The 27,379-nt window shown below is 33.3% G+C and overlaps 1 protein-coding gene across 1 annotated transcript in view; it reads left to right on the forward strand.

Annotated features, from left to right (window-relative positions):
• Nucleotides 1–25,160, forward strand: part of LOC113510777 (steroid receptor seven-up, isoforms B/C-like) — a gene marked incomplete at its 5' end in the record, with an annotated part of 119,120 nt that extends 93,960 nt beyond the window's left edge. The window contains 1 exon segment of the mRNA XM_026894313.3: nucleotides 22,992–25,160. Coding sequence (XP_026750114.1) covers nucleotides 22,992–23,266 — 275 coding nt within the window.
• Nucleotides 25,161–27,379: the final 2,219 nt, after the last annotated feature.

A 27,379-nucleotide genomic window follows, 5' to 3' on the forward strand; every position in this document is an offset into this window, starting at 1 on the left:
TTCCAAACTTAGGTTTGACTGAACCCAAAAGAAAATAATATGTATTCATTTCATATGTATATTCCAGGACATCTTAATGGATAAGACGATGAAATGGTGAAACATTGTTTTCTTATCCCACAATAATACACATAGTTTCTAAGTAACATCTCATCATTCTTTCAAATTTCGCCACAAAATACGGTACCGAGCTACCGGCATTTATTGAGTCCCTACAACGTTCTTGAGATCCCTCCACACTTTACCCAGAATTATTTTATCTGTTACTTTACATTTGTTTTTATATTTGTTTATTCTTCCTTACTAGTCAGTTGCTGAAGATATGTTCTTATTGCTATTCAGCTTGCGGACAGGATCCTTCACGCTATAAATATTATTTTAGCTCTTCTGTGTATATCTCAAATCTATGGCTCTGTGAAACAAAGATGACGGCCCTTTCTACAGCTCGCTTCATTATCATCATTTCAGCCATTATCTGTCCACTGCTCTAAATAGGCTTCCCCCATACTCCGCCATAAGGAACAGTCCTGAGCCATCTACATCCACAGACTCCCTGTAATCCATTTGAGATCGTCACTCCATCATCAGCTCACCTAGTACCTTAAAATATCTTCAAGCTCATATTGTAACTGTATACTATCGGACAATTTGTATCGGATAAAACTGTAATAAATTGACGGGAAAAACGGCGCCAAATGTTATCTAGTTCTGCTCTGCAGTGAAACAAACCATTGACTAATCCTAGAACGTTCCATTACAACTTAAATGCTAGGTCTGACAATGGTTTTAAAAACAAAACCCTTTACAAATACAGTGCAGCACACATGTATCATGTAGCGACAATGGTTCGACTTTTTGCCAGTGCACACTGCCTCTTTGAACTGGAATTTTTTCACTCCATTCGTCGGTGACATGCACGCCGGCTTTATTTCACCCTGTCAGCAATGTAGGGCTGTTATTATATTTTCTGTTATTTAAATAAAATCATTTTTTTTTTCTAAATAATTTAATATTTATCAATGATTATTCCTGATTAATGATATTTTAAAAAACTATAATAGTTCTATTTTTAAACATTTTATTTATAACCACAATTAGATAATTTATCTAATTGTGACATACAGGAATAAAATTTAATAAGCATAACTAATCCGAAACTTATTAATTCTAAGTAGACTAAGATAATTTAATACAGTATTTTTTTGAGATTATATGTGAACGGATATGGTGACACCTGTTTACCATATTCTTACTTCATCACCACACAGACAAATATTTAATATTAACTTTATCGCAATTTTATCTAAATTTTTACTGATTCTACAGTTTTATTATAAACAACAAACTGATGGCACACAGCTGATGGAAAATTGCAACCGGCTCCTATAGACATTAGCAGCACCATGGGCTTATATTATATATTGTGATGCTCTAATAATGAGTAATAAGTCCTAAAAGTGAATTTTAATATTTTTGTGTCAAAATACATTTTTAATGTATCACAATGTTGACAGCCCTCCATTAGACATTAGTTCCGAACTCGGACGGTAGCCTGTCCTCCCGTTTCGTGTTTACACGCACTCCGCTAAATATCAACCCACACAGATGCAAATCAAACTAGTGACAACTGTATGTAATGCATGGTCCAAAAAAAATATATGTATTGCCATTTTCTTTATTATTATTATTAGATTTTTAATTTGATTACAATCAATAAAAAGCGTCTAACAAATTAGTCAAAGTATTTTTATTATTTTCAACCCCTGTTTGTTTGCGAAAAAATATTTTAAGTCCTTAATTATTCAGTATAAACTTCATAAATATTAACCGATCATTTATGTACGAACCCCAATCGATGATCGAACCACTATTAGAAGCACGTGGTAAACAATGAGTTATACCGTAAGAACACTTATCGATATCCGTCAGAAGTGACTTTGTCGAGTAGTATCAGCGGTGTCAAGTGGCCGCTGATCTTGGTCCGTCGCCACTAACGCCCTCTACACCCGCTTCTAGTACGTGATTAAACCGCGAAATGTCAAAGTGCAAAGATCGGTCTTTGTTGTAGAACGCTTCATACAGCCCTTATACGCTCCCATCATTCAATGTTACGCGCTTTGATATATTCATTCATCAAAAAGTGCTGCCGGCATGTGTTGAGTTCGTACGGGTTTTATATTATAGAGATAAACGTAATCTTAACTCATTGTGAAACTAAAGTAAAAACGTTCTGTTAGCGTTTTATCTGTACAAATGTTATAAAGAGAAAAGGTTTGATTCTTTGTTTGTTCGTGATGGATAAATTCAAATACTGCTCAATTAGTTATTAAATAATGAATATATATAATATGTTAACTATTGAATAGTTGAAAGAATTTTTATACGCTATAGCTACGTTATCAGCGAGTAACATGGGCTATATAGATATTATATTCGAAAATCTATCTAACTTTACGGATCGCTAGCTATAAATATGTATATACCATAGTAAAGCATTGGCTTAAATTATATAATAGGAAATTATATTAGAATTTTTTTATTAAAATATTCATCTATCTCACTTCCAACCAATTATTTAAGAGAAAATACTTTTTACATAAACAAATGTCTGTTAGATTCTAATGACTACACAAAAAATTTCAATCTCGTATAAATTCTTCAAAATATACAAATCAATTTTATGGTTAATCTGATGTAAAAAATCTCGTAGCCATTGTAACTCCATTGGTATATCATAATCGCAAACGCGCCCCGGTTTACTGTTGAATGTCAATCTTTCATTTTTCCGGCAGAAGCGCGCGGTCAGTGCTCTTTGTTATTTAAATGAAACATGCCCAGATGGGCAGATGCTTGCACGGGGGAATAATTAACTGATGGGTTTTTAAAAAGTGACTCAAAGCTTTGCTCTTTAAAATTGCGTGTGTATTTGTATACCACATCCATATCGCCAAAATGATAGGCAATATATTAGTCACAATCAGTGACTCTAGAGGAATAAATAGATCAGTTATATGTATTTAGTACAACTAATAAAATCCGTGTAGATTTCAGCAATATTTCGTTTGTAAATTGTCTACTTCTAAACATAGGCTTTCTCATTATTCTGTCATAAAGGATAGTCTAGAACTTTATTCTCTAAGTTGAATAAAGTTCTTGATTCATTCATTCATTCATTTGCCTTTTCTGTCACAACACTCCTTAAATCTATCTAAATTCAGACCAAGTCTATTTCCGTAATATACATTTTCTTTTGTTTTAAATCAACATTTTACTTATTAAAATAAAATTTTAGTTATTTATTTTTGGCCATTTTATGTGATATAGAAACGAGATATTAATAGACACTAATACAATCACTCCTTTAAGTCTTAAAAATCTAATTCAAACCAATTACAATTTCAAAGAAATGTTTCCACATAATCGTATATCATGACGAAATAACGCATAAATTCCAATATTTCTAATGGCAATTCAATATCCCATATTGAACAGGTATCCCATACAGTACGCTTGATTTAAACCAACTTTAAATTTAATCTCAGCACTCTAAAGAGGTTAGGATGCGGCCCAACAGGTGATTTACTCAGTCGTTAGTCCTAGCTAATTCTTCCGCGTTCCCGCTTGCATATCTTACTGCTTTCTATCTCGCTCTTGCGATCCGAGGCAAGTTTACGACGTCATTACGGTTATCACCGCGATGCGATGGTACGTCGGTACGAGCTCACAGCGGACGGAACCTAGGTTAGGTTTATTCTAAAGTATAGATTATATTTTCAGTACTCTTGGAATATCTGAATTCGATGGATCTATCATCTATCGGATAGTAGGCTCACTCCTTGTTGGATGGAATTCTAATATGTTTAGCGAAATATTCATCAGAACGGCAATTGACACCTAATATGCCTTTACTATACTGCATCCAGGATTGCAGTCGTGAACATGTCTATATTTTATTTTTCCTTCATCACTGTCTAATTATTTAGTCGATAATACTTTCCTCGAACACTAAAAATCGTCGCTCCAAAATCCCAAATGAGGACTCCGACTGATGCATATTGAAATCTTTTGAATTTCGTTTATATAAAATTTCATGACCATGCGAATTTCATTGGCGTATCCATAACTTCCTTCCCTGTAATACAAGTAAATATTATGAACTTATAATTATGAATACTTTACATTGTTACATAATTTTCAAAGATACCCCTAAAGGGCTTGTAAATGGAGCACAAATAGTACACAAACGCCGCCGCGTTCCGTTCCGACATACGTGACACTTGACTGGGCCATAATCGTTGAACTCCGCCCGTCCGCTATCTGCGACACTCTGACACCATCTGACACCGCGACACAGACACTGTCCGCGTGCATCGTGACACTATGACCCAGTTGTAAACCGCTCCATATTGTTCTTTTGTGTTATTGTATTTTGAGTAGAGCATTTATATGGAAAACTGCGTTGTTTTCGTTCATTTGCCTCACAATAGTGAACGATAAAAAATGCCCGATAAATACTGTTATTATTACTGTATAAAAAATAACACCAGCTGTGCAGGTGTGACTTATGATCGCTATGTAGTGTTGTTGCATATTTTTTATTACCAAGAAATTGATTGAGTTAGGAAAATATTAGTGACAACCCTGAACCAAATATCAAAACTAAGCGTGTATACCTACTTCACTAACATTATTAACACATCGTAACATTAATATTAAATCCGTCTAAGGAAATACTTTACAAAACCATCTAAATTGAGATGTAATTTAAAGTTTACATTGAGATAACAAATCAGTATTTAAAAAAACTAAGATCCATATCATCGTTCCAGTAAAATTAACCGCCTTATTTAATTGTAGCTACTGCGGCAGCTACAAGAATTTTTGTAATGTCGTAAACTTGGCGCGTAGCAGTAGCGCCACCCGCCGCGTTGTTTATGTCACGCGATGGCGCGATAGTCATGCTGTGTATACACTCCTTTACGTTTCGTATTTCGCGCCATTACTACTTTAGAAAATTCTATTTTTGAAATTTTTTTTTTATTATTGCGTCCACCCAGTTAGATAAAATAAATAGTATATTGAGTGCTCAGCCATGATCAATTTTTTTTTTTATAAATTCTATTTAAATAGTAATAGTAGACTTTTAATAATTTTTAATGTATAATCTCGTGTCTTATAAACTTTTATTATTATTTACAACTTTATATCATGGCGTCTTTAACTCTAAATAGAGGTAAACAAGATGAGAGTAGCTATTCATTACTTAGATAAAGAATAATGACTATATACGCATTGCATAAGATTTTTTCTTGACCATAGATAACCATCACTTTAATAACACACTGATAGCTAATACTTCTTTTCCAAATTATATTCTTTTTATAGCACGCGACAACAATAAAATAGGGTCGCATAGATTAAAAAAAAATCCATTGTGACAACAACAAAACCTATTTACAAATACTTATGCGCCCGCCCACTCAAAAGGTGTTTATTTAAAATTTCGTTACACAATACGCAATGTCATTTTTTCTTTTCGCGCCATTTAATGCTATTTCAAAGTTGAAATTCGAATACTTTTCCTCCAGCTGTCAATTTGTACTATTACGTACAGATACAATAAAGAGTCTTATTCCATGATAACACGAATGAATTTTCATTTTAAAATTTTGCTTTTTATGATGGCAGCCATAATATAATATTTTTATCGGACACGTGTTTATGATGTCCATTTAGAACTGACGATTCTTTGGTTCCATTATGTAGAATTTATCACTTTTCTATAGTTATTGTTAGAATTTATACGTTAATTTGAATCTTTCCTTGCACGTACCAATTAGGTGTAAAATCCTCTCCCTGCGTCTTTTTTACTAATTCATATAATTTAGATATTTGTAAAAAAAAGTGAATAGACCCATGGTCTCACTAACACATCGTCGATCTCATCATCGCTTCCCATTAGGTAAGATTGAGGTCTTAGGCCTTCATTTAATTTTTATAACTAAAACTGCTAAGTTTATTTAGTTTTTATAAAACCCTTTATACTTCCGACCATACAATCGTACCATCTTACATTTGCATTTACGTTTACATCGAAAAGTCTATCGAAGTTTGTGTTTTCGAATTTATACTTATTTATATTCAGTAAGCTGGCTTAAGTGCTCCTACTTAAGTTTATAATACAAACTATTGGCGTAGAAATGTAATGTAAATCTTTGTACAACTCACACTAGGCACTCTGTTATTTAAAAATAATTCACATTTCGAAATCCCGTGCATTATATTACGTAGGTGCGCAAACATCTCGAAACCCGATAAGGAAGGGTGTTTCTGTAGATTCGAATCTTGGCGACAAACACCGGGGTCCTATTGTGGGTGCTAAATTTGTTTCGCTATTTCCGATCTCGTCGCGAGATTATTTTACGATTGTATACCGCATTGTCGAGATGAAATCGGCTCTGTGCAGGATTCGGAACGTTCTAAATTCAAACGATAAATGCGGACGTAACGAATATACAAACTGGGTTAATGGTCTAATTCGAATATTTGCACGCGAATAATATTTTCATTAATAACATATTTCAATCCAATCGCAAATTAACTGATCGTAAAAATTACATTATCATAATCATTTTATTAACGCTTACTAAATTAAAATAAAACACCAATAAAATAGATGATATTTTTTAATAAAATGTCCACTTATATATGGATTATTTATATTTTTAATCAGTCTATCTGATTTCGAAATTATTAACTTTTTAACGCCTTTCTTATATGTATTCTTGCCTAAATAATAAATATTGAGTAATTTATTATTAAAGAGAAAACTATAATTTGATCATATAAATACGATACAATATGTATCGTATCGTATCCGCTTCCTACAATATCTATGAATAAATACGAACATACATGAACACATGAAACAAATATATATATAAAAAACATTTAAACAGAATTTAAATATACTTATATGAAACTGAATGTTTAATTTTGTAATATTTTAATAAATTATCTGTACCTATACGTATAAAACATCCAAGTAAGGAAAACCTGTAATTTAGATCAGATTTCTTTTTTAAAACACCTTCCTATGCCAATATTTTCCATAAAAACAACCAAAAATCTCATTTACCGACACCAAAGAAAGCCGACTTCGAAAAGCCCTCGTATCCGCGTCAGTTATAACGAGATTCGGTCTACAAAGAGCTATTATGTCTGTCCATCCATTGTTCGCGCTAATGCCAGTTATTCTTAGGCCTCCATTCAATACACGGATGATCCTACGCAATGTAAACATCTGTCCTACATTGTACAACCTACAGTGTGCGTATACGCCTTCGGTATTGTCAAAAAATAAGATTTCCTTATGCGATTGTCCGATAATGGATTTTTATAGATCAGTTTTTGCGCACAAATTTGATCTCATTGAATGTATGTATACAAATAGATACAAATAACTGTAGCGATAGATCGGACCTTATTTCGTCAAACTTTATAACATGACAACCGCCGTAGTGTGGAATTTAATTGGAATGCGACATAGATCCAAACCTTATTTTGTCAAACTTTATGACATGACAACCTCCCTAGTAAGAAACCTACTTTGAGTGAAGCATAGATCAAACCTTATTTTATCAAACTTTATGACATAACAAACTCCGTAGTGTGGAACTTAATTAAAGTATGACGTAGTTAAACCTTATTTTGTCAAATTTTAACTTTACACGTCGACGACGTACTTCAGTTGATTCGCGCAAATTGAGTTTTTGTTTATTTCTTTGATAAATTGAGGCTTATTTGAATTATGCGTTCAATTACAATACGAATAGACATAGAAAAAGTAAATCATTTAAGCAATAAAATGTCTATAATTTTTGTCGTACATTAAGAACCACCACTCTCCAAAACTGACGATTTAAAAAACACACCATAAATACCCGCATGATTCTTATAATAAGTAACAATTATTTTATTTTCGTGTGGCCCAAACACGAATCGAGTCGAATGCGGGCCATAGATTCAACTCGATTGTCACCCTTTACTCGATACTGTTTAATGGAGCGTAATCGAATTCGTCTTAGTCACTAAAATCTGATGCGAGGGGAAATATAAATTATAGCCATAGAAATGTAAACGTTTTTAATCATATCCGATGATATAGTAATTTCTCAATAGATGTTGTGTTAAAATATTTTATGGGGGAAAGAGTTCTTTGAACTGCTTTTTCTTTCTTTCTGTTTTATAATCCTTTTACAAGGCAAAATTAAAACTATTACAATCTGAATTAGTAGTTGGAAATATATAGCAATATATATTTTAGTTACAATATCTATATACGGGTCCAATAACGAATATGTAATATGCAAAAATCTCTTATCCAAAAACTAACGTTGGATAACTGACTTTGAACATAAATATCCGACTGATATGGGCGATTAGTGTCTAGAGGAAACTAATATATAGATGTCGGATCGATATACATATTACCCATGCCTAAATCTGAATATCGAAAACAAAAGAAGATCTTGAGCTTCCGATACAAACAGGATCATAGATTAAAAACAGTACCTGCGGTTCTAGATACTTTGAGCTGTGTATTTAGTTTGAGAGAGTTAAGTTTTGTCATTTTTCAACTGGCAAAAACAGAAAAAGGGCAGAGCTTTATCTATGGGGTAAAAACTATCAGTTTCACTGACAAAACACTATTTAAAAAAATACTGTTTCAATTATAACAGTCAAATTAGCCATTGCTATGCAGCAGTGGCTAAATAATAAGACAAAACAAGACGCTCTGAAAGCAATCTCATATCACGTAAATCTATATTTTAGTTTATTAGATTTAAATCGATTTATTTAATCAAAGTTGAATATTAATAACAGCGTGAATACCTATGAATACATATAAAAAACCATTTATATGCGCGCATCTAAGCTGTCCAGGTGTAGACTCTACACAGACAGTTTATATAAAATTTATATATTATAAATATTTAAGCTTTATTAAATAATAATTTATTATTTATGATATTATTTTTTTATATATTACGTTTTATATACAAAACCTATAGATACTTTCTCCTTTCGGGTTCTCAAGGGTGAGTGGAAGAAATCCTTTTAAGGAATAAGTCCGCCTGTATACATTTTTGTTATAATCAAATATCTATAATGTACAAAACCATATAAATGAATAAATAAAAATAATCATACAAATTAAATCCGTATTACAATTTAAATATGTATTTAATTGTATAGTAATTTTTATACTTTTTTATTTAGTTCAGTAGCCAATATAATTTTTCAATTTTTTAATCGGAATTTTGCTTTTGTTGTACAAATTTGTGCATTACCGTGTAATTTCGGCATAGAATAGACCACCCCTTTCTATCATGTAGATGTCGTAAGAGATCACTAAGGAAACCTTAACTAAAAACGTAACTGCGGTTAACAATGCGCCTGCCAAACGTAGCAATTACTGACAAAACCCCCCAATAGAGGGAGACATAGGCCTTTCCCTATTGGCGGGTGCTATTCACTGCTGAACATAGGCTCAACAGTGAACAGTTAACGGCTGATATGATGTTGATGATATGGTGATAATATGCAAAAAAAATCTAAACTATAAAATTGAATTAATTTAACGTATTCAAAGTATTTACGACCCATTCAAATATATTATTAAAAATGTATATTCGATCGATTTTTTTAGTCCATACTTTTGATTGATTTTTAACCGTCTTCAAAAAGAAGGAGTTTTTTTCTCATACGTTAGATTCTTTATTGCAATTAAAAGTAAAATTACTTAATTTATCAAGTTTTTGCACTGCTTTTAATGTTTGTTAAACATTTAATACCACGTTTGTTACCTCATAACTCCGTTAATTGTAAACTTATTTGGAAAATTCTTAATTCTTTTTTATCTCTCTCTCTCTCTCTCTCTCTCACACACCCTCTCTTTCTTTAACTGATACGCTATACTTATTTATTTATACTTTATTTTATACAAAAAATACATAGTTAAAGTCTATATTAAATGAAGATGTACAATAGGCGAGTTCAACTCTGTAAGAGTTCTATTACAGATTGGTCCCAAAGAAATTCTATCAAAATCGATTCAATTGTTTATTTTTTAAATCGAAATAGTTTTGTTACAATTGAAGTCAGTTTCTTTTTTATGAAACAATTTAATTTTAATTATCTTGCAGTTAAAAGTTCTTGTGACAGACTGAAAGCTCCTACTACAATACAATAATATAGACCGTGTTTAAACAACGGCGCCGGCCGTCGAGCAGCCTTGATGAGCGCTCATTGCTCCTGATGGGACATTGATTCACGGGGTCAAATCTGTTGACACCAACATCAATACTATTTAAGAACTTTTGTGTTTCATCGAAACTGATTCAGTCCTCTATTTGGTTATTATTGATGAGTTTGCAATTGTGTTTGTTAAAAAAATAACTTTACTGCTAATTATAGAGATATTAGCCGTCTACTGTTGAACGTAGACCTCCCCATAAGGGAAGTTTTGCCAGTAGTTGCCACGGTTGGCAGACAGGTTGGCAAACACAGTTAGGGTTTTAGTATATTTTTAAGAAGGATGCTGCTACTATTAATTATTCAATCTATTATAGGTATTGTACTTTATATATTTTGACCACCTCTGTGGAGTTGTAGTACATACGTTGGTTTGCGTAAATAAGGTCCCGAATTCGATTTCCAGTCGGGCTAATTTAGGAATCAAACTTTTCTGAATTCTCAGGTCTGGGTGTACTATATTATGCTTCCAGATCTTCGGTACCTGGTTCCTCATAACTCAGACTAGACTAGCTAGACAACCAGACAATTGTTGTGATTGAGAGACATTTTTTTAATTATTTACCAGCTTTCTTCTGCGACTTTACCCATTTGAATCAGGATATAAAATATTCTATGTATTACATTGGAATATACCAGTATGTTAAATTTCATTCAAATCCATTTATTTATTTATTGTTTATTGCACTTATGGCAATTTAAATGTTTGAGCTCATGCTTGAATAACAAACATCCAAATATCTTAACAAACTTTCACAGATATAATATAAAGTAGAAATGAAATCTTTATAGCCACAATGTACATGGCGGATTTAATTCTTGCAGCATTCTCTAACAGTCAAATCTATATACAGGGTGAAATCGGTACCATTAACATCCTTATAAAGAATGTTCTACTAGTAATACTAAATATTTTTCCCAAACAAATATAAACTATGTTAATAATTACGATTTCACTCTATATATGTAGGTATAATGATGGTGTTTGAACTTAAATATGTATATGCGTATTACGTATATATATTTAAATTTACTAAAAAAAATTTACTAAAAAATAAAAAACTAAAAACAAACCACAAACTTAATTTGTCACAAATCGTATCTTTTCAATTGATTTTTCTATTACTCAAATGCATTTTTCTAAGAAAATAAATATTAAGTACATTTGTAAATCATAAATATGGCTACCGTTCAATTATTATCATCCATCCGTTGTTTACCCATCAGCTTCGGGGTCGTTTCAATTAAACTATATTACATTGTTACGTTGGCTGGCGGGCACAGGGTTAATTGCTATTGGCTGTCTCTGCATGATCTTTGGTCTGAAAGACCGGTGTCGTACACCTTTCGATCACAGCAGGGTTAAGACCACTTGCCCCTAAAGATTTATTTGTTACCGTTTGAAGTTTCTTTAATTTTTTTTTTTATTATATCTGCCGGCCTGGTTTATATTTTTTTTATATATAGTGTTTTTATTTTAATCAACATTTTTGTTACCTTTTTAACATCTACAAAGTGTTAATAATAATAAAAAAATGTATTTAGTTAATAAGACATTTATTTTAAAATATTTTTCTCTCACACAATCCTGTGTGTTCTTAATTCCAAATAACTTATTCCTACCCTTTACCAGAGTTCAGAAATATACAATTTATTTTTATTATTTATGTATTATATAGTAATATGGGTATCGATTGAATGTCCTAACACAAGCATGTTATTACTAATATATGTATAAAAAAAGTTTGTTTTTTATTTATTTATTATACATATAAAAACATAATACACAAAAACACATTGAACTAAAACTCACTAGTAAAGATAAGCACTAAAAAACAACAATTAATTAAAGTTTACATTTTTCAAATAATACCATTTAATAGCCCATCATTGACTTAACAAAGCTTGTATTTAATAATTAAGAGGCCAGATGGCGGTAACACGGAATGTCCTACAATTACTTGTATAAGACATTATGGCCATCATAAGCTGTATTATAACTGACAGTATAGTTATTTGGAGGTTATTAAAAATTAACCCACTTGTGGGCAGGGCGGACAAAGTCTACAGCGTGAGTGAATATTAATTATATTACATGAATATGTAAGTGTAGATATGTTTAGAAGGTGAAAAGTGAGGTGTAATTAAAAAAAAAAAAACAGCTAAACGGTTGTTGTTATCGAAAATAGATTATAAACGTTATAATCCGTTTTTAAGTTTTTTTTTTTCAACTTGAATTAGTATCCAAAACTGTTATCTTGTAAAGAAGATTATATGAAATTTTTTTTATACAATTTAGAATGGCAAACAAGCTGACGGCCCACCTGATGGAAAGTGGTAACTGTCGCCTATAGACATGAGCAGTACCATGGAAATAACAGAATATACTGTTTCGCCCATGATACCCCCAATGCGTTGTCATTCCTAAGGACTCAGGTGTTATTCCTCTGTACCCAGTAAATTCACGCCATATCCCACCCTTCAAACCAAAACACAGCCATGCAAACACAACTGCTTAACGGTTGAAACACGAATGGGACAGAGGTACCCAAGCAATCGACTTTTGTACAGAAAGTGTACAAAAACAAATTATTATTAAATAATCAACCACAGAAACTAAGCCCCTTATTCATAAAAACTAAAACCTTCAAGAAACTTATTTGAACTATTTTATCACTGTTTTGTCACTTTCTTTCAAATTCGGAATTTAGTACAAAATAAAGAGACAAAACAGTTCAACAGCTAAATAGCTTTGACATTTTTATAAATATTAATAATAAGGGCGTTAATAGATACCTACTTAAACTATGTTTTATATTGCATTATAGATATCAATTATTCCATTATTATAATTTGTAAAAAATAAAAATAAAATGGAAATGAACACCTAGTCATTTGATTTTGCAATGTCCTGCCAATTCTCTGTTGTTAAATCTCCTATTAAGTTAAAAGTTGCTTTACCTAGCCTGCTCGTCTCCAGCGATACTAGTCCACTACATGTGAGACAATTAACCCAAATTTCCATTCATCAGTAGTGAAGTATCAATTTTAATTCGTGGACGTCGTGACAAGGTGACGCAATCCTGGGAGACGTTCGAGTAATTGCCTCACTTGCTCTAATTGTACGAGCCTCTAACTGGTGACAGCTGCTTCGTACGACTGATAATAATTGATACGTATTACGCAGTTTTAATGCACCTACTTGTACACTTGAGTTTTGTCGCAACACAACGTTGGAGAATTGTAACTAGTTCAAATAAATATAAATATTTAGGCCCTTTTCTATGTAATAAATTACACCGACTTATAAACATATACATAGAATTCACAAGTAGCTATAATTCTAAATTTAAAGTCATGAAATATTTAAAAACGCAATTCTATGAAAAAATTGAATGTTTTTTGAGAACCATACTGTTGGGGTACGCGCCGCGGTATTAGACAGCCCAAAAAATCCCCGAAATGAAACACAACATACGAGAATGAGTATAATGTAAAAAAATTTATTACAGTACTAAATATTTCAAATCTACAATGCTATAACCTGGTTTTCAGGGAATTAAATTATAGCGTGTTTTAGAACAGAGCGCCATCTAGTATGAACGTTAGAATTAAATCAGAATAATAATTGTATCTCCGCACAAATCATTAAGTAAATCTAAATAAACCATTTGTAAAGTACAAATACAATATATATATAAAGTGTATAAACTATCAATTTATAAATAGTGGCGCTTCAACATTCCGCCCACCAAGGACGTATCGTCCTTCCAATAACCGCCCACCGTAAAGAACCGTATGAATTATAATTAAACACTATTAAAATGCTAGCGAAACAATAATTGTTAATATCAAAATTAGCTGTCAATTGGAAGTCGATGATCTTGGTGAGTGGACGTTTGATTACAGAATTTTTACATCTTAAACTAACTACACGAATCAAGCCATCATCTCCGGGATGTACGTTAATTATTCTGGCGAGGGACCACTTCCCGGGAGGCAAATTTTCTTCCTTCACGATAACAAGATCGCCAATTTTAACATCATTGTCGTGCCTCTTTGTCCATTTCGGCCTCTGTTGAAGTCTGCTTAAATATTCGCGAGCCCATCGATCCCAAAAATGTTGCACCATCCTCTGTACTAATTGCCAACGGCTCAACCTATTTATATTATCATTTAAATAAGATCTTTCCGGTACTACAATTGGCGGCTCCCCGATCAAAAAATGGCCGGGTGTTAGAGGTTGTAAATCATTAATCTCATCACTAATCTGCGATATGGGACGAGAGTTTAAGCAGGCTTCAATTTGACTGGTAACCGTAGCCATCTCTTCATACGTCAGTGTGGAATTGCCAAGAATTCTTTTTAAATGGAATTTAATAGAACGCACTCCAGATTCCCATAAACCCCCGAAATGGGGTGCAGCTGGTGGGATGTTATGCCATTCAGTGCCGTCTCTGGCAAGCATATCCAAAATTTCTCCATTTAAAGTGTCTAATTGTTCTTTTAATAATGCTCGCAATTCTTTGTTACCCGCAATAAAATTAGTGGCATTATCGCTCCACATATGGCGACAGTGTCCTCGCCGAGCGGTAAATCGTTTAAAGGCCGCAATAAAATACTCTCTAAACTACTTACAATTTCAATATGGATAGCCTTTGTAGACATACATATAAATATACATAAATATCCTTTAGAAGTTTTGCATCCACGTCCTTTTGATATATAGATCAATAGGACCAGCAAAATCTACGCCGCTATGTAAAAAAGCTCTTGTGGGTGTAACCCTCTGTTTAAATCGGCCATTAATTGATTATTAACTGTTGCACGATATCTCGTACAGATAATATATGTTTGATCATTCTCTTAACACCAAGAATCCAATACCTTTGCCGAAAATAACTTAACATGAGGGTTGGACCACCGTGCAAGGTCTTTTTATGTGCGTCTGCTACAATCAGTTTGGATACAGGATGACAATCAGGTAGAATTATTTGATGTTTAGCTTCTTCGGGAATATTAGCATGACGTAAACGACCTCCTACTCTTAACATTCCGTTTTCATCTAAAAACGGTGTAAGAGAACGTAGTTTGTTGCATTTCTTTACAGCTTTGTTTTCCTTTAAATAATCTATATCTATGGAGAACTCTTCATACTGACATATAAGGATGCAAGTCATCAAAGCGTTATTTAATTCTTCAACTGTAAGATAACTAGGAAACTTGTTCGTCTTTATATGTCTGAATCGTTTACAGATTGCAATGACCCTATGGAGTCTAGTCAGTGTAGAAAACCGTGTAAATATTTGTGAAAAATTGTCATCAATCTGAGTTTTTAAAACTTTTACTACCTTCTGTTCTACTTCAGCTTCTTTTAAGTCTGGCTCTGTCATCTTATGCTCTATAATTCCTTTTGTTAGCCATTCTGGCCCTCTCCACCATAAGTTTTGTTCCTTTAATTTAGATGCAGTAACCCCTCTAGACACCAAATCGGCGGGATTCTCTTTAGATGCCACATGATACCAATGGTGACTAGGCAAAGAAGTTATTATCTCAGAAGTCCTATTTGCAACAAATGTCTTCCATTTGCTTGGATGACTCTGTAGCCATGATAATACAACACTCGAGTCCGTGTATGCATAGATATATTCTTTGCAATGTTCAGTTGTTCTTTTGAGTAGTCGAGTCAGTAAGACTGCTCCACACAACTCCAAGCGTTTATACCGTTTTTTATATATAGCTGAAATTAGATGAATGTATTTTAATCAGAATCTGTTTTGCATATACTACAGCCCCGTATGCTACAGTAGAAGCATCTGAGAATCCAAAGAGTTCCAGTTTGGTATTTGTGCTAGTGGTGTGCAAATCTCTCTACAGTAATATTAGATAGAGAAGGTAATTCTTCCTTAAACTTGAAATCATGTAATATTTCACTCGGCACATCCTGATCCCAAGCTATGCCTGTGAGCCATAATTTTTGAAGAAATATCTTGCCAATAATGATGACGGGTGCAAGCCATCCCATTGGGTCGAACAATTTAGCTACATCTCGTGCGATAGATCTCTTTGTTACAGGAGATGTCACATCCGGAATATCTTATTTTTATTCATTTGATTCTGTCCCATACAATACCTAGTGTCTTGATAGTACCTTCCAACTGAAACTCTATCTCTGTGACTTCATTATTGGTACTTTTCATGTAACTCAAAAGATCTGCATCATTAGTGTTCCATTTTTGTAAATGAAACTTGCCAACAGCAAGCAATCCATTCATCTCATCATATATCCTTTGAGCTTGTTCCAGTGTGTCTGCACCCGTCAATAGGTCGTCCATATAAAAATCTGTTTTGGTAATTTTGGATGCCAATGGATACTTAATTGCTTCATCATTCGCAAGCTGCTGAAGTGTTTTTGTCGCTAAATAAGGAGCGCTAGCAGTTCCAAAAGTGACTCTATTCATTCTAAAGTCTTTAATTTCTTCTGCAGGATTATTTCGCCAGAGGAGACGTTGATAATCGGAGCTTGTGTGATCAACCTTGATTTGTAAATACATTTTAGTAATATCGGCTACTAAACATATTTTGTGTCTACGCCATCGCAGGATGATGTGGCGTAAGTCTGGTTGAAGACGAGGACCAACCATCAAACTATCGTTGAGCGATGCTCCGTTTTTGTATTTACACGAAGCATCCATCACGACTCTTACTGTCGTCTTTTTAGGGTTGACAACGGCATGATGAGGGATATAAACTGCCGTCGGTTTTTGTCGCTCATGCTCATCAACAATCTCTTCCATGAAATCTAAATTTAAATAATCTTTCAAAACATTACTATATTGTAACATAAAATCAGGATTCTTTACAAATCTTTTCTCTAACTGTAATAGTCGTTCTTTTGCAACATCTCTGGACGATCCATATTGACAAGGTGGGTCTATTTCTCGAAATGGTAAACTAACTATGTATCTACCATCTTTGTCTCTGGTACAAGTCTTTTCGTATATTTGCTCACATCGACTCTCTTCTTCAGTCAGAACATTTTCACGAAAAGAGTCAGATTCTATCTCCCAAAATCTTTGTAAAATATTATCCTCAATTGTAAGATGCATACTAGTTGTAACTTTGTAGCTTTGTATAGTCTCCTTATTGTGCAACCGGCCTAACAAAATCCACCCGAGGTATGTATTTTGCGCTATGATTGTACCACGGGGGCCTTTACTTAATCCTTCTTTCAGGATCTCGCTGTAAACTTCTGCACTCAACAAGATATCAATCTTCCCAGGTGTGTCAAAATGAGGATCTGCTAAATCCAGATTGTGCAGATGTGGCCAGTTCTGTTTGTATATTCGTTGAGCAGGCTGTGATCGAGTAATAGATTTTAGAACAAATGCTTGTACTGATATATTAAAACTCTGATCATATCTCGATTGTGCTATGAATGTAACCATGCTATTGGATGTGAGACTTGCTTTGCCATCTTCGCCCAGTCCATTAATTGTGCATCTGACTGTAGTTTTCTTTAATCCGAGGAACTGTGCAGCGGACTCCGTTATAAATGAACCTTCGGATCCCGGGTCTATCAGAGCACGCAAATAGTATGTAGTCCCATTTGATGATTGAATTTTAACCAGTGCTGTGGCCAACAGCACGTTCTTGGTCATTTCCTGGTCCGCGTAATGGGTCGCTACATTGTGATTGACTGGTGTTGAAGCTACTTCAGGTTGTCTACTTTCTCGTATGTGTGAACTTTCTCCTGCATCTGAAGAAAGATGATCTAAAGTGTTGCCTTCGGGGTGAATCAATGAATGATGTTTCTTACCACATCTTCTACACGTAGTTTTTTGTTTACATTTGTCAACGGTATGGAAAGGAATCAAGCAGTTATAGCATAATCTATTCTGTTCGACAAAACGTTTGCGATCAGTATAGGTAAGATGAGCAAATTCTTTGCATTGATATATAAAATGATTTCCTTGACAAAATTTGCAAGTGGTTTTGAATGTGGTGTGAAAAGTGTTCTGTCGTGTATTGACTTTAGAGGTAGTCTTTGACGATTCTAACATCTCAAGAGTACGGAAACGAGACTCAAGATAACCACACAGTTGTTTGAATGTTGGCAGGCTAGTCCCGTCGTCCTCTCGATTGATTTGTTGTTCCCATAATCGGATGGATTCTGCATCTAATTTTGAAACAGTAATATGGACTATAATTGCGTCCCAACTCAATGTGTACACTCCAATATTGTTTAAAGCATTTAGGCATTCATTTGTAGTGTCAAGCAGATTTTTGATATCCTGCTGATTCGGTGGATAGTGATCTTTGTGCCAATAATCTCTTCAGTATAGATGTAACAATGAATCGTTTGTTGTTGTATCGCTTTTGTAATGTAGCCCAAGCATCATCATAGTTAGCATCACTTATAGGTATGTGTTTTAACAAGGATGCTGCCTCTCCGCTCAGACTCGACTTGAGATAGTGCAATTTTTGCACATTCATAAGTGCTGAATTTCGGTGGATGAGCGATACATATAAATCGTGAAATGGTATCCACTCAGAATACCTTCCTGAAAATACTGGAATATTGATATGGGGCAGTTTGAATTCTGGAGCCATAGCTGTAGGTGATTTCAACGGTGAAGATGTGCTCTGATTAGCATCTAAGGTTGGGTTGGGAGCACAGAATGTTTTTAATATATCTTTCATTTCACACTTCGCAGTAGTATAAATGTCTTCGGTTAAATCATAAATTTCATTTTTTACATAGTCCGATTCCTGTATATTAATGTCAGTGGTCATCATTAATGTTCTATGATTTTGAGTAAATGTATTCCACAGATCTTCTAATATTTCTAATTTTACTTGAGCGTATGTTTCTGTTAATCTAGTTTTAGGTGTCTTCTTAAAGTTTTTCAACGTCTTGTCTATCTGTTTACGTAATTCTATTTGTGTTCTCATTAAATTTGCCATGTTGAATTAACACAATATTTTTAAAGCTCAAATAATGTATCTATTTATTTGTATAAATCCACAAGAAACCACAAGTATATCATTAACAGAATATTTTTAAAGTATTTGAAATGCAATGCAAAATATTCTAAGTTCCAAATATCAGTAAAATAAACTAAGTTAATGGAATGTCCACTGAAAATATTTAAAAGTCCCAAATGCAGTAAAATTTTAAAATTGTTAGGAGTATTGAAAACTTTTCATAGTCTTTAATAGTAGTGATACAAAAAATTCTAAGTCTTTAGTTATAATAAAATGTTCACTGTTAAATGCTAAGTTCCAGAATAATTTAAATTTAAAGTTTTAATCACTATTTTAATTTTAGAGTTAATTCATTAATTTCACTGTTTCACTTTTAAGTCTTTTGTACTCACTGTTCATAGGGTCCTTTGTCACTTTACCACTCTTTTTCACACTTGTAGCACTTTTTTCACACTGTCTTAACACTACGACGCGATATACTAGGTGAACGCGGTTTTTTTTTTTTTTAATTCGGCTATCGATGGACCAATGTTGGGGTACGCGCCGCGGTATTAGACAGCCCAAAAAATCCCCGAAATGAAACACAACATACGAGAATGAGTATAATGTAAAAAAATTTATTACAGTACTAAATATTTCAAATCTACAATGCTAGAACCTGACTTCTAGGGTATTAAATTATAGCGTGTTTTAGAACAGAGCGCCATCTAGTATGAACGTTAGAATTAAATCAGAATAATAATTGTATCTCCGCACAAATCATTAAGTAAATCTAAATAAACCATTTGTAAAGTACAAATACAATATATATATAAAGTGTATAAACTATCAATTTATAAATAGTGGCGCTCTCAACACATACAGTGAGTTCATGTTAGACATTGTTTGAATTTGGAATTATGTACTTGATTTTTGGATTGTGCTTTATTTTTATATATAATTTAAATTAATATAATCTAATTTGTATAAAATAATAAATGAAGTGCCATCGTGATAGAAATAAATATTATTATTATTATATACACTATCGGGACTTACGGGACTTAACTCGACGTGATTATAAGGAAATAATACCTACATACTACCTCATTTTTATAACCGACGTTTTAACGTAGGTTGTACCACGTCGCGTTCATGGTAGGACTTTATCGTACGACGTCTTCTTCTAGCAATTAAATTACCTATTTCAAAAAAATTTTATAACGAATCTGTGAGTTTTGAGAACTGTACTTGAAGACGACAAAAATTTTTTGTGTGATTTTTATTAAAATTTAATAATTTAGACATAAAAGGAACAAAAAATAATAAGCAATAACATCCTGTATATTATTGCTGATATCGACCAGTGAAAGTGATTACTTGTTCATAGAAACATAGATCGAAGAACAGAGAAATAAATTTAAAAATATAAATTTTTTCGATATCCTTATTAAATTTCGATTTCATTCTGTACAATAAATGAATCAAAAATCTTTTTGCTCATTTTATTCACTGTTAATTCAATAAAAAGACATGTGAAAATTGATTACCAATTTGTATCAATTAAGTATAGAAAAACAAATTTCGTATAATATAGATATATCTATACAATTTCTAAATCAAAATCTATTACTACTTCTTCTCTCTCTTTTTCCTTTTTTTTTTTCTTCAATGTTAAAGCCTCAGCGTGACACATAGATGCTCTATTTTTTTTTATTATTATGTGCCTATTATCGTTCTCAATATCAAAATATTCACTTTTTCCCTCATCGGCCGAGACCTGAGACATTCTCTCTTAATGTTATTACGATTGCCTCACAGACTCGCGTCTGGGTATCATAATGATCCTTTTGTTTACCGCGTCATTTCTTCCTTGCTATAATAAAAAATATTAATGTTGCCAGTATCCAACAATATCGGTCTAATGTACCGGGGGTTGGCTAATCGCATTAAGACGGCCTGCGAGCATTCACGGGTTATTATGTTTATACGTTTTTATTTTTGGGGTTGGTGCAGTGGAAAGGATTATTCTTGGGATTTCCTTGTTATTTTGGGTCTTGATGAATCATAGATAAAATTAGTTATTATCGTTTACACTTGAACATTTAGCAACATTTTTTTTTTATTCTTTTTATATGGAAAATATAGTTTTTAATTTTTGCAATCTATCATTGCAATTATAGATTATATCTACATATCCATGTATGTATATTTATATTTATCTACAAAATCTTATTTTGTTATAATCTCTTTTAATAAATAAAAAGATAACCAAGTTTTTGTTCCATTATTATCCATCCAAACAAATATTTTTAAGACGCAATTTTAATGAGATAATAAAAATCTTAACTGTCTTTAGAAAATTTTTCAAATTACTTTTTTTATATATGCATTTATTAAAAAATATTTTGGAATGATATAATTTTAAATTTTAAATAAAATTCATAAATTACAAAAAGCTGATTTTTATTCATTTAAAAATTGAACGTTTGACAAAATCGGTATGGGATTATAGTAAACGTAGATTTTGTACGAAGATATTAGGTAACGTATATACATAAAATTATAAACAAAAATTAATACCACTCACCCTTGTAAAACTCGTTAAAAAACTATTAAAAAAATATTGTATTTACACTATAACTGTATATTTTAACAAGAAGTGCATTATATAAAGCGTTCGCTTCATAGCATTGGTTAATGTTGCCAGGAAGTAAAAGAAATTAATGTAGCAAAAAATACTTTTCTGTAACATTAAATTTCCTTCGTCTGTATTCCTTAAACTGCCCTTTACAAAAATAATGGCTATAAAACAAATTTACTGTTTCTATTGCTGTATATAAACGGTGAGGATTTCACAACTCGAACTAATTCAATTACACATACTCGTAATATTTATTACATTACAACTGATAATTTCACAAATATATTTATTATCTTTAATTATATTAAAGATATTTAAAAAGTTACAAACCCACAATATGAGTAATGTTGTCATAATACAAAACAAAAATTGAAATAAAGGGAGATTTATACACGTAATTATTTATTTAGGGAGACGTCAGCATAGATACCTATATTTCACTGTGTCCCGTGACATGAACGCAGCAGCTGTGATAGCTAGACTCTGTTTCAGTATATAGGGCGGGATATAGCAGTGAACTTACTGAGTACGGAGGTATAACACTGTTATTATTACATAAGTGTCGATTTATTACATTCCATTAGAATCATCAGCTTGCTGGAATTCCAAGTTCCTAAGTTCCAATACAAAAGTGTAAACACTTATTTTTAACGTTTTTATTTTTTGTACAGCTTAGAATGGCAAACAAGCTAACGGCCCACCAAATGGAAAGTGGTAATCGTCACCTATAGACATGAGCAGTACCATGAACATAACGGAGTATACTGTTTCGCCGATGATACCCCCCATGTATTGCCATTTCTGAGGACTCGGGTATTATTCCTCTGTGTCCTGTAAATTCACTGTCTTAGCCTATCCTTCAAACCGAAACACAGCCATGCAAACACAATTGCTTCACGGTTAAAACACGAATGAGACAGATGTACCCAAGCAAGCGACTTTTGTACAGAGTCTCCCATTGGTAAATTTTTAACGTACTTTAATCAATTCTGATACTAGTCTCCAATTCGTAGTTAAAGTTTTCTATATCATGATTAACAAGATTTTTTTCTATTTCTTGCAGATGCCTGCGGTCTATCAGACGTACCACACATAGAAAGTCTCCAAGAAAAGTCGCAGTGCGCGTTAGAAGAATATTGCAGGAGTCAGTACCCCAACCAGCCAACGCGCTTCGGAAAACTCCTCCTCCGGCTACCCTCATTACGAACTGTTAGCTCCCAAGTCATAGAACAGCTGTTCTTCGTACGGCTGGTGGGGAAGACGCCGATCGAGACCCTCATAAGGGACATGCTGCTATCAGGCAATTCGTTCTCGTGGCCGTACATGGCGACTATGTGACACACGATGTGGCGTCAGCTAGCGGCGGCCTGATCAACGCCTTACGGCTTCCCGCCGTACCTGCCGAGTCAGCGTTTCGACCCATTCCAGAGGTACCAGCGCGAGGTGCCGCAGCCAGAGGACGCGGTGACGTCATCCAGCGAGTTCCACGACAGCGCCGAGGCCCCGACCGCCTCCGAGGAGTACTTCGGGTCTAGAACGAGCAGAGACAGCGAGAGAGCCGACCCTTGCCCGACCTTCGATCCGATATCAGCATTCTACGCTCCGAAATCGACCGAGGAGGTGTTCGAAGCGACCACCACCTCCAATGAGGCCCAGAAAAATGCTCAAAAGACTTCAATCATGATAGACAATCTGTTGAACATCAGGAGCCAAGACTCGTGTTCTATACCAGAAATGAAATAATGGACTCGTAGTTAAGTGTGGGGTCAGTAGTGTCACATAGTTCAAGTTATATTTTGTTCCTCTGTAAAAATGTAGGATATAATTAATATTTAATATTGTAAATAAAATGTTTTTATTAATGTATAGTTAATGTTATAAGATACAAGATACGGAATCCGTTTTCTACGAAGGATGTTGCCGGACAGTCAACAGAGTCCTTTATGTTCGTGAACCTTTCGTTTGGATATATTGTAATTTTATTTATTAGAGGAAATTTAAAGCAATCATGGATTGAAGCGCAATAAATATGTAATATGTACAGTAATCGTGCAATCGGTGTGTAGTATAACAGTTCTCTGATTCATCAATTCGAACGAATTACTATGTACCTTTTTTTTTATTATAAATAAAAAGAAACAGTCCGCTGGAAACTTTAAAATCTACTTATGTAATATAAAAGAGAGAAAAATTACAGTTTTTTTTTTACATATTATTTTTATTATTACATATATAATTTTGATCACTGGTGCTCCTTAGTTTTATATATTTTTCAATCTATCATTCTTTATTGAAATGTATAGATTTTTCTAAATGTTTACTTAATTATTAGGAGTTTCTAATATTAACAATAATTCCTCAAAAGCATTTATACTTTACGACTGATGGAATTAGCCTTTCTCTCATTTCGTTTCAAAGTAACAATCATGTTTAATATTTGTAATTATTTGAAAATATTTTAGAAAAATGGAAATAACTACAATACAAAAACATTTGATTGTATTTAACACAAATATAACTATGTAGATACATATATAATATTTTTAAGTTTTCCAAATGCACGGTTAGCATTTATAAAAAATATTTTCCAATAATGTGTTATATAAAAAAAATAGTGAGATATTCTTATAAAACCAGAAAAGTCAAATTTTTATTTATTTTTAGTCACATATCTTACAATATTTATGTGAAAATAAAATAACAAATTTGCAATAAATAATAAAATCGATACCAGTGCAGTAAATGACCAAACTTAATATGTTTAATTTTATTTTTGTATTTCGTTATATTTCTATTGTTTTTTTTTATTATTATTATTTTCCTTTTTTCTATATTTAGTTTACTGAGTGTGCTATATTATACATCATGTGGTAATCTATGCATTTAATTTTCTTGTTGATATTTTATTGAACAAAAAGTGTAGTTGTATGCAATTGATGAATATATTTGCTCCGCGAAATAATTTACATACATAAAAGATTTTATATTTCAATCGAAACCCTTCATAAAGAAAGGTGTTTCGTATGCAATAGATTACTAAAATGTCAGACAAAGACAGATATAGTTACACATAAAAAAAATGTAAAGAAAAACAAAGAATGAAAAAGAGAAGCAATGTATTTATTCGCAATAATTGTACAGAGGTTGTAATATACAATTGGTGTGTTTGAGAACGTAAGATGTATGGAGATGCGTAATATTGACGAATAAAAGATGTCTCTATGGATTTTGATACTTTTGTTTTATTCCCCTTCGTGATGAATTCCGTAACATAGTAATGGGCACGACGCTTTTATTATTTATACAACTTAGAATGGCAAACAAGCTGACGGCCCACCTGATGGTAAGTGGTAACCGTCGCCTATAGACATGAGCAGTACCATGAACATAACAGAGTATTCCTGAGGACTCAGGTGTTATTCCTCTGTACCCTGTAAATTCACGCCATGCAAATATAACTGCTTTACGGTTGAAACACGAACGGGACAGAGGTGCCCAAGCAAACGACTTTTGTACAAAGTCTCCCTCTGGTAAATGGTTCGTTGCATGGATACTCTTATTAGAGGGTATCCTAGTTTGAGGACCAAGCGATTTATATGACTATGTCATCATCATCTTGTCAGCTGTTTACTGCCTACTTCTGAACATACATAGCTTGGGAGATTTTATCAGTAGTTGCCACGCTTGGCACGTTAATCCGCCTGGGGTTAGCAACCGCAGTTACGCTTTGGTTATGCTTTAAAAAGGTCACTGCTGCTCATCTCTTGAACATTAAATTCCCTTAGTCGCCTCTTACGAGACCCACTGGAAAGAAAGGAGGGTCCTATTCTATGCCTGGACTGAACGGGACCAGACACCAATGGACATCCATAAATACACACATACAGTACAATGCAATGATGAATGTGCAGGGATCGACTCCGCGACCGTCAAAACTTGAGTCAATGTGTTAGCCGCTACGTCACCAAATTCATCGTGTAAAGGTCATATGGGCATGAAAAGTTGGCAAAAAAAAACAATAGACAACTAAATTGTAGATGCAACTACTAATACTGATTAATATGAAGGCCAGAAGATACAAGTAATGTAATGTATGAACAGCAAGTTCGAATACATTACAGTTAATAAAAAAAAATAGGCCAAGGAACTCGACTATACAGCCAAGATTTATTTCTTACTAGCTGTATCGTGCGGCTTTGTACGCGTGAATTGATCAATAAAGTATCTTATATGTTGAGTTAGGATATAGCCTACCTATACCCATTTTGTAATCGATTACCCAAATTGCAATCAAATCTAGAGCATGGAGTTCTTCAAAAAAGGGATCTTCAGGTTTGACAACGCGCGCGTAATGCCCCTGATAGGAGGAAAAGGTCAAACAACCCCATTATTTGCAATATCTCCTGTCAGGTTGGCCTCCACACGATTCCCCCTGTAAACCATCGTTGTTAATTCTAGTTGAATTTGTCAGGATGGGCTAACTGACCTGCTTTCATCCTCATCAATCATTTCTCACTGGTGCCCCGCCAGTGTATACCGATAGCGCAGGTGGGTTTACCATAACATTTACAGGCTACGGTAACTGCTTACCACCAAGTGGGTCGCATGCTTGTTTGCCACCTCAGTGGTATGAAAAAAATCCGTTCAACTGTTTAAGCATAACTGAGTAATAAACATCCAAACATCAAAACTGTTACCCTTATAATATTATTCCTGCGGTTTCGTATGCATGAATCAATATATAAACAACTCTATGTACTTCATTTGAATACGTTCAGTAGTTTTTACGTGACAAAGTAATAAACATCCATCCATTCCGGAACATCATGACAAATATTCGCAGTTATAATTAAAATAATAATAGAACTAATAGGATAGGATTTGCCAATAAGTACTTTCAATTCATTAATACCATTGATCTTAAATTATATAGATAGAGCATCGCGCCTCAAGAACGGGATAACTTTTTGTCAGCTAATTATCAAATTAGATGACGCGTTTTTTTTTATCAGTATTCTATATAATTACGCATAAAATGTATCTTAACGTATTATTCAATAAATAAAATGAGCATTTAACATTAAAAAGATGCAGAATTTATAAAACAAAATAAATATAGAAGTTATAAAAGAATCACTCATAACTATTTTAACGCAAAATTGTATGAAAAAGTTAACGCCTTTTTCTCGGAGCATTTCTATGGAGACACTCTATCTATATAACTTAAGCCAATAATATACTTTTGTATCGAAAATGTACCTGTATTGTGAGAACGGAACGTATCGCGTGTCGCAACAGGTGCACCTTACACGCGATCCGTGATTTTTGTACAAGTCCCACGCGTGGGAATAGCGCACTATATGTAATCGAGACTGTATTCATTGCTAATTAACGTTCAGGTGTGATTTAAATATTATTTACTTGTCAACAATAGAAATAGTTTTTAATGTT

This window comes from Galleria mellonella, unplaced genomic scaffold, assembly GCF_026898425.1.
Source record: "Galleria mellonella isolate WM207_F2 unplaced genomic scaffold, CSIRO_AGI_GalMel_v1 utg905, whole genome shotgun sequence".
In the NCBI taxonomy this organism is placed as follows: Eukaryota; Metazoa; Arthropoda; class Insecta; order Lepidoptera; family Pyralidae; genus Galleria; species Galleria mellonella.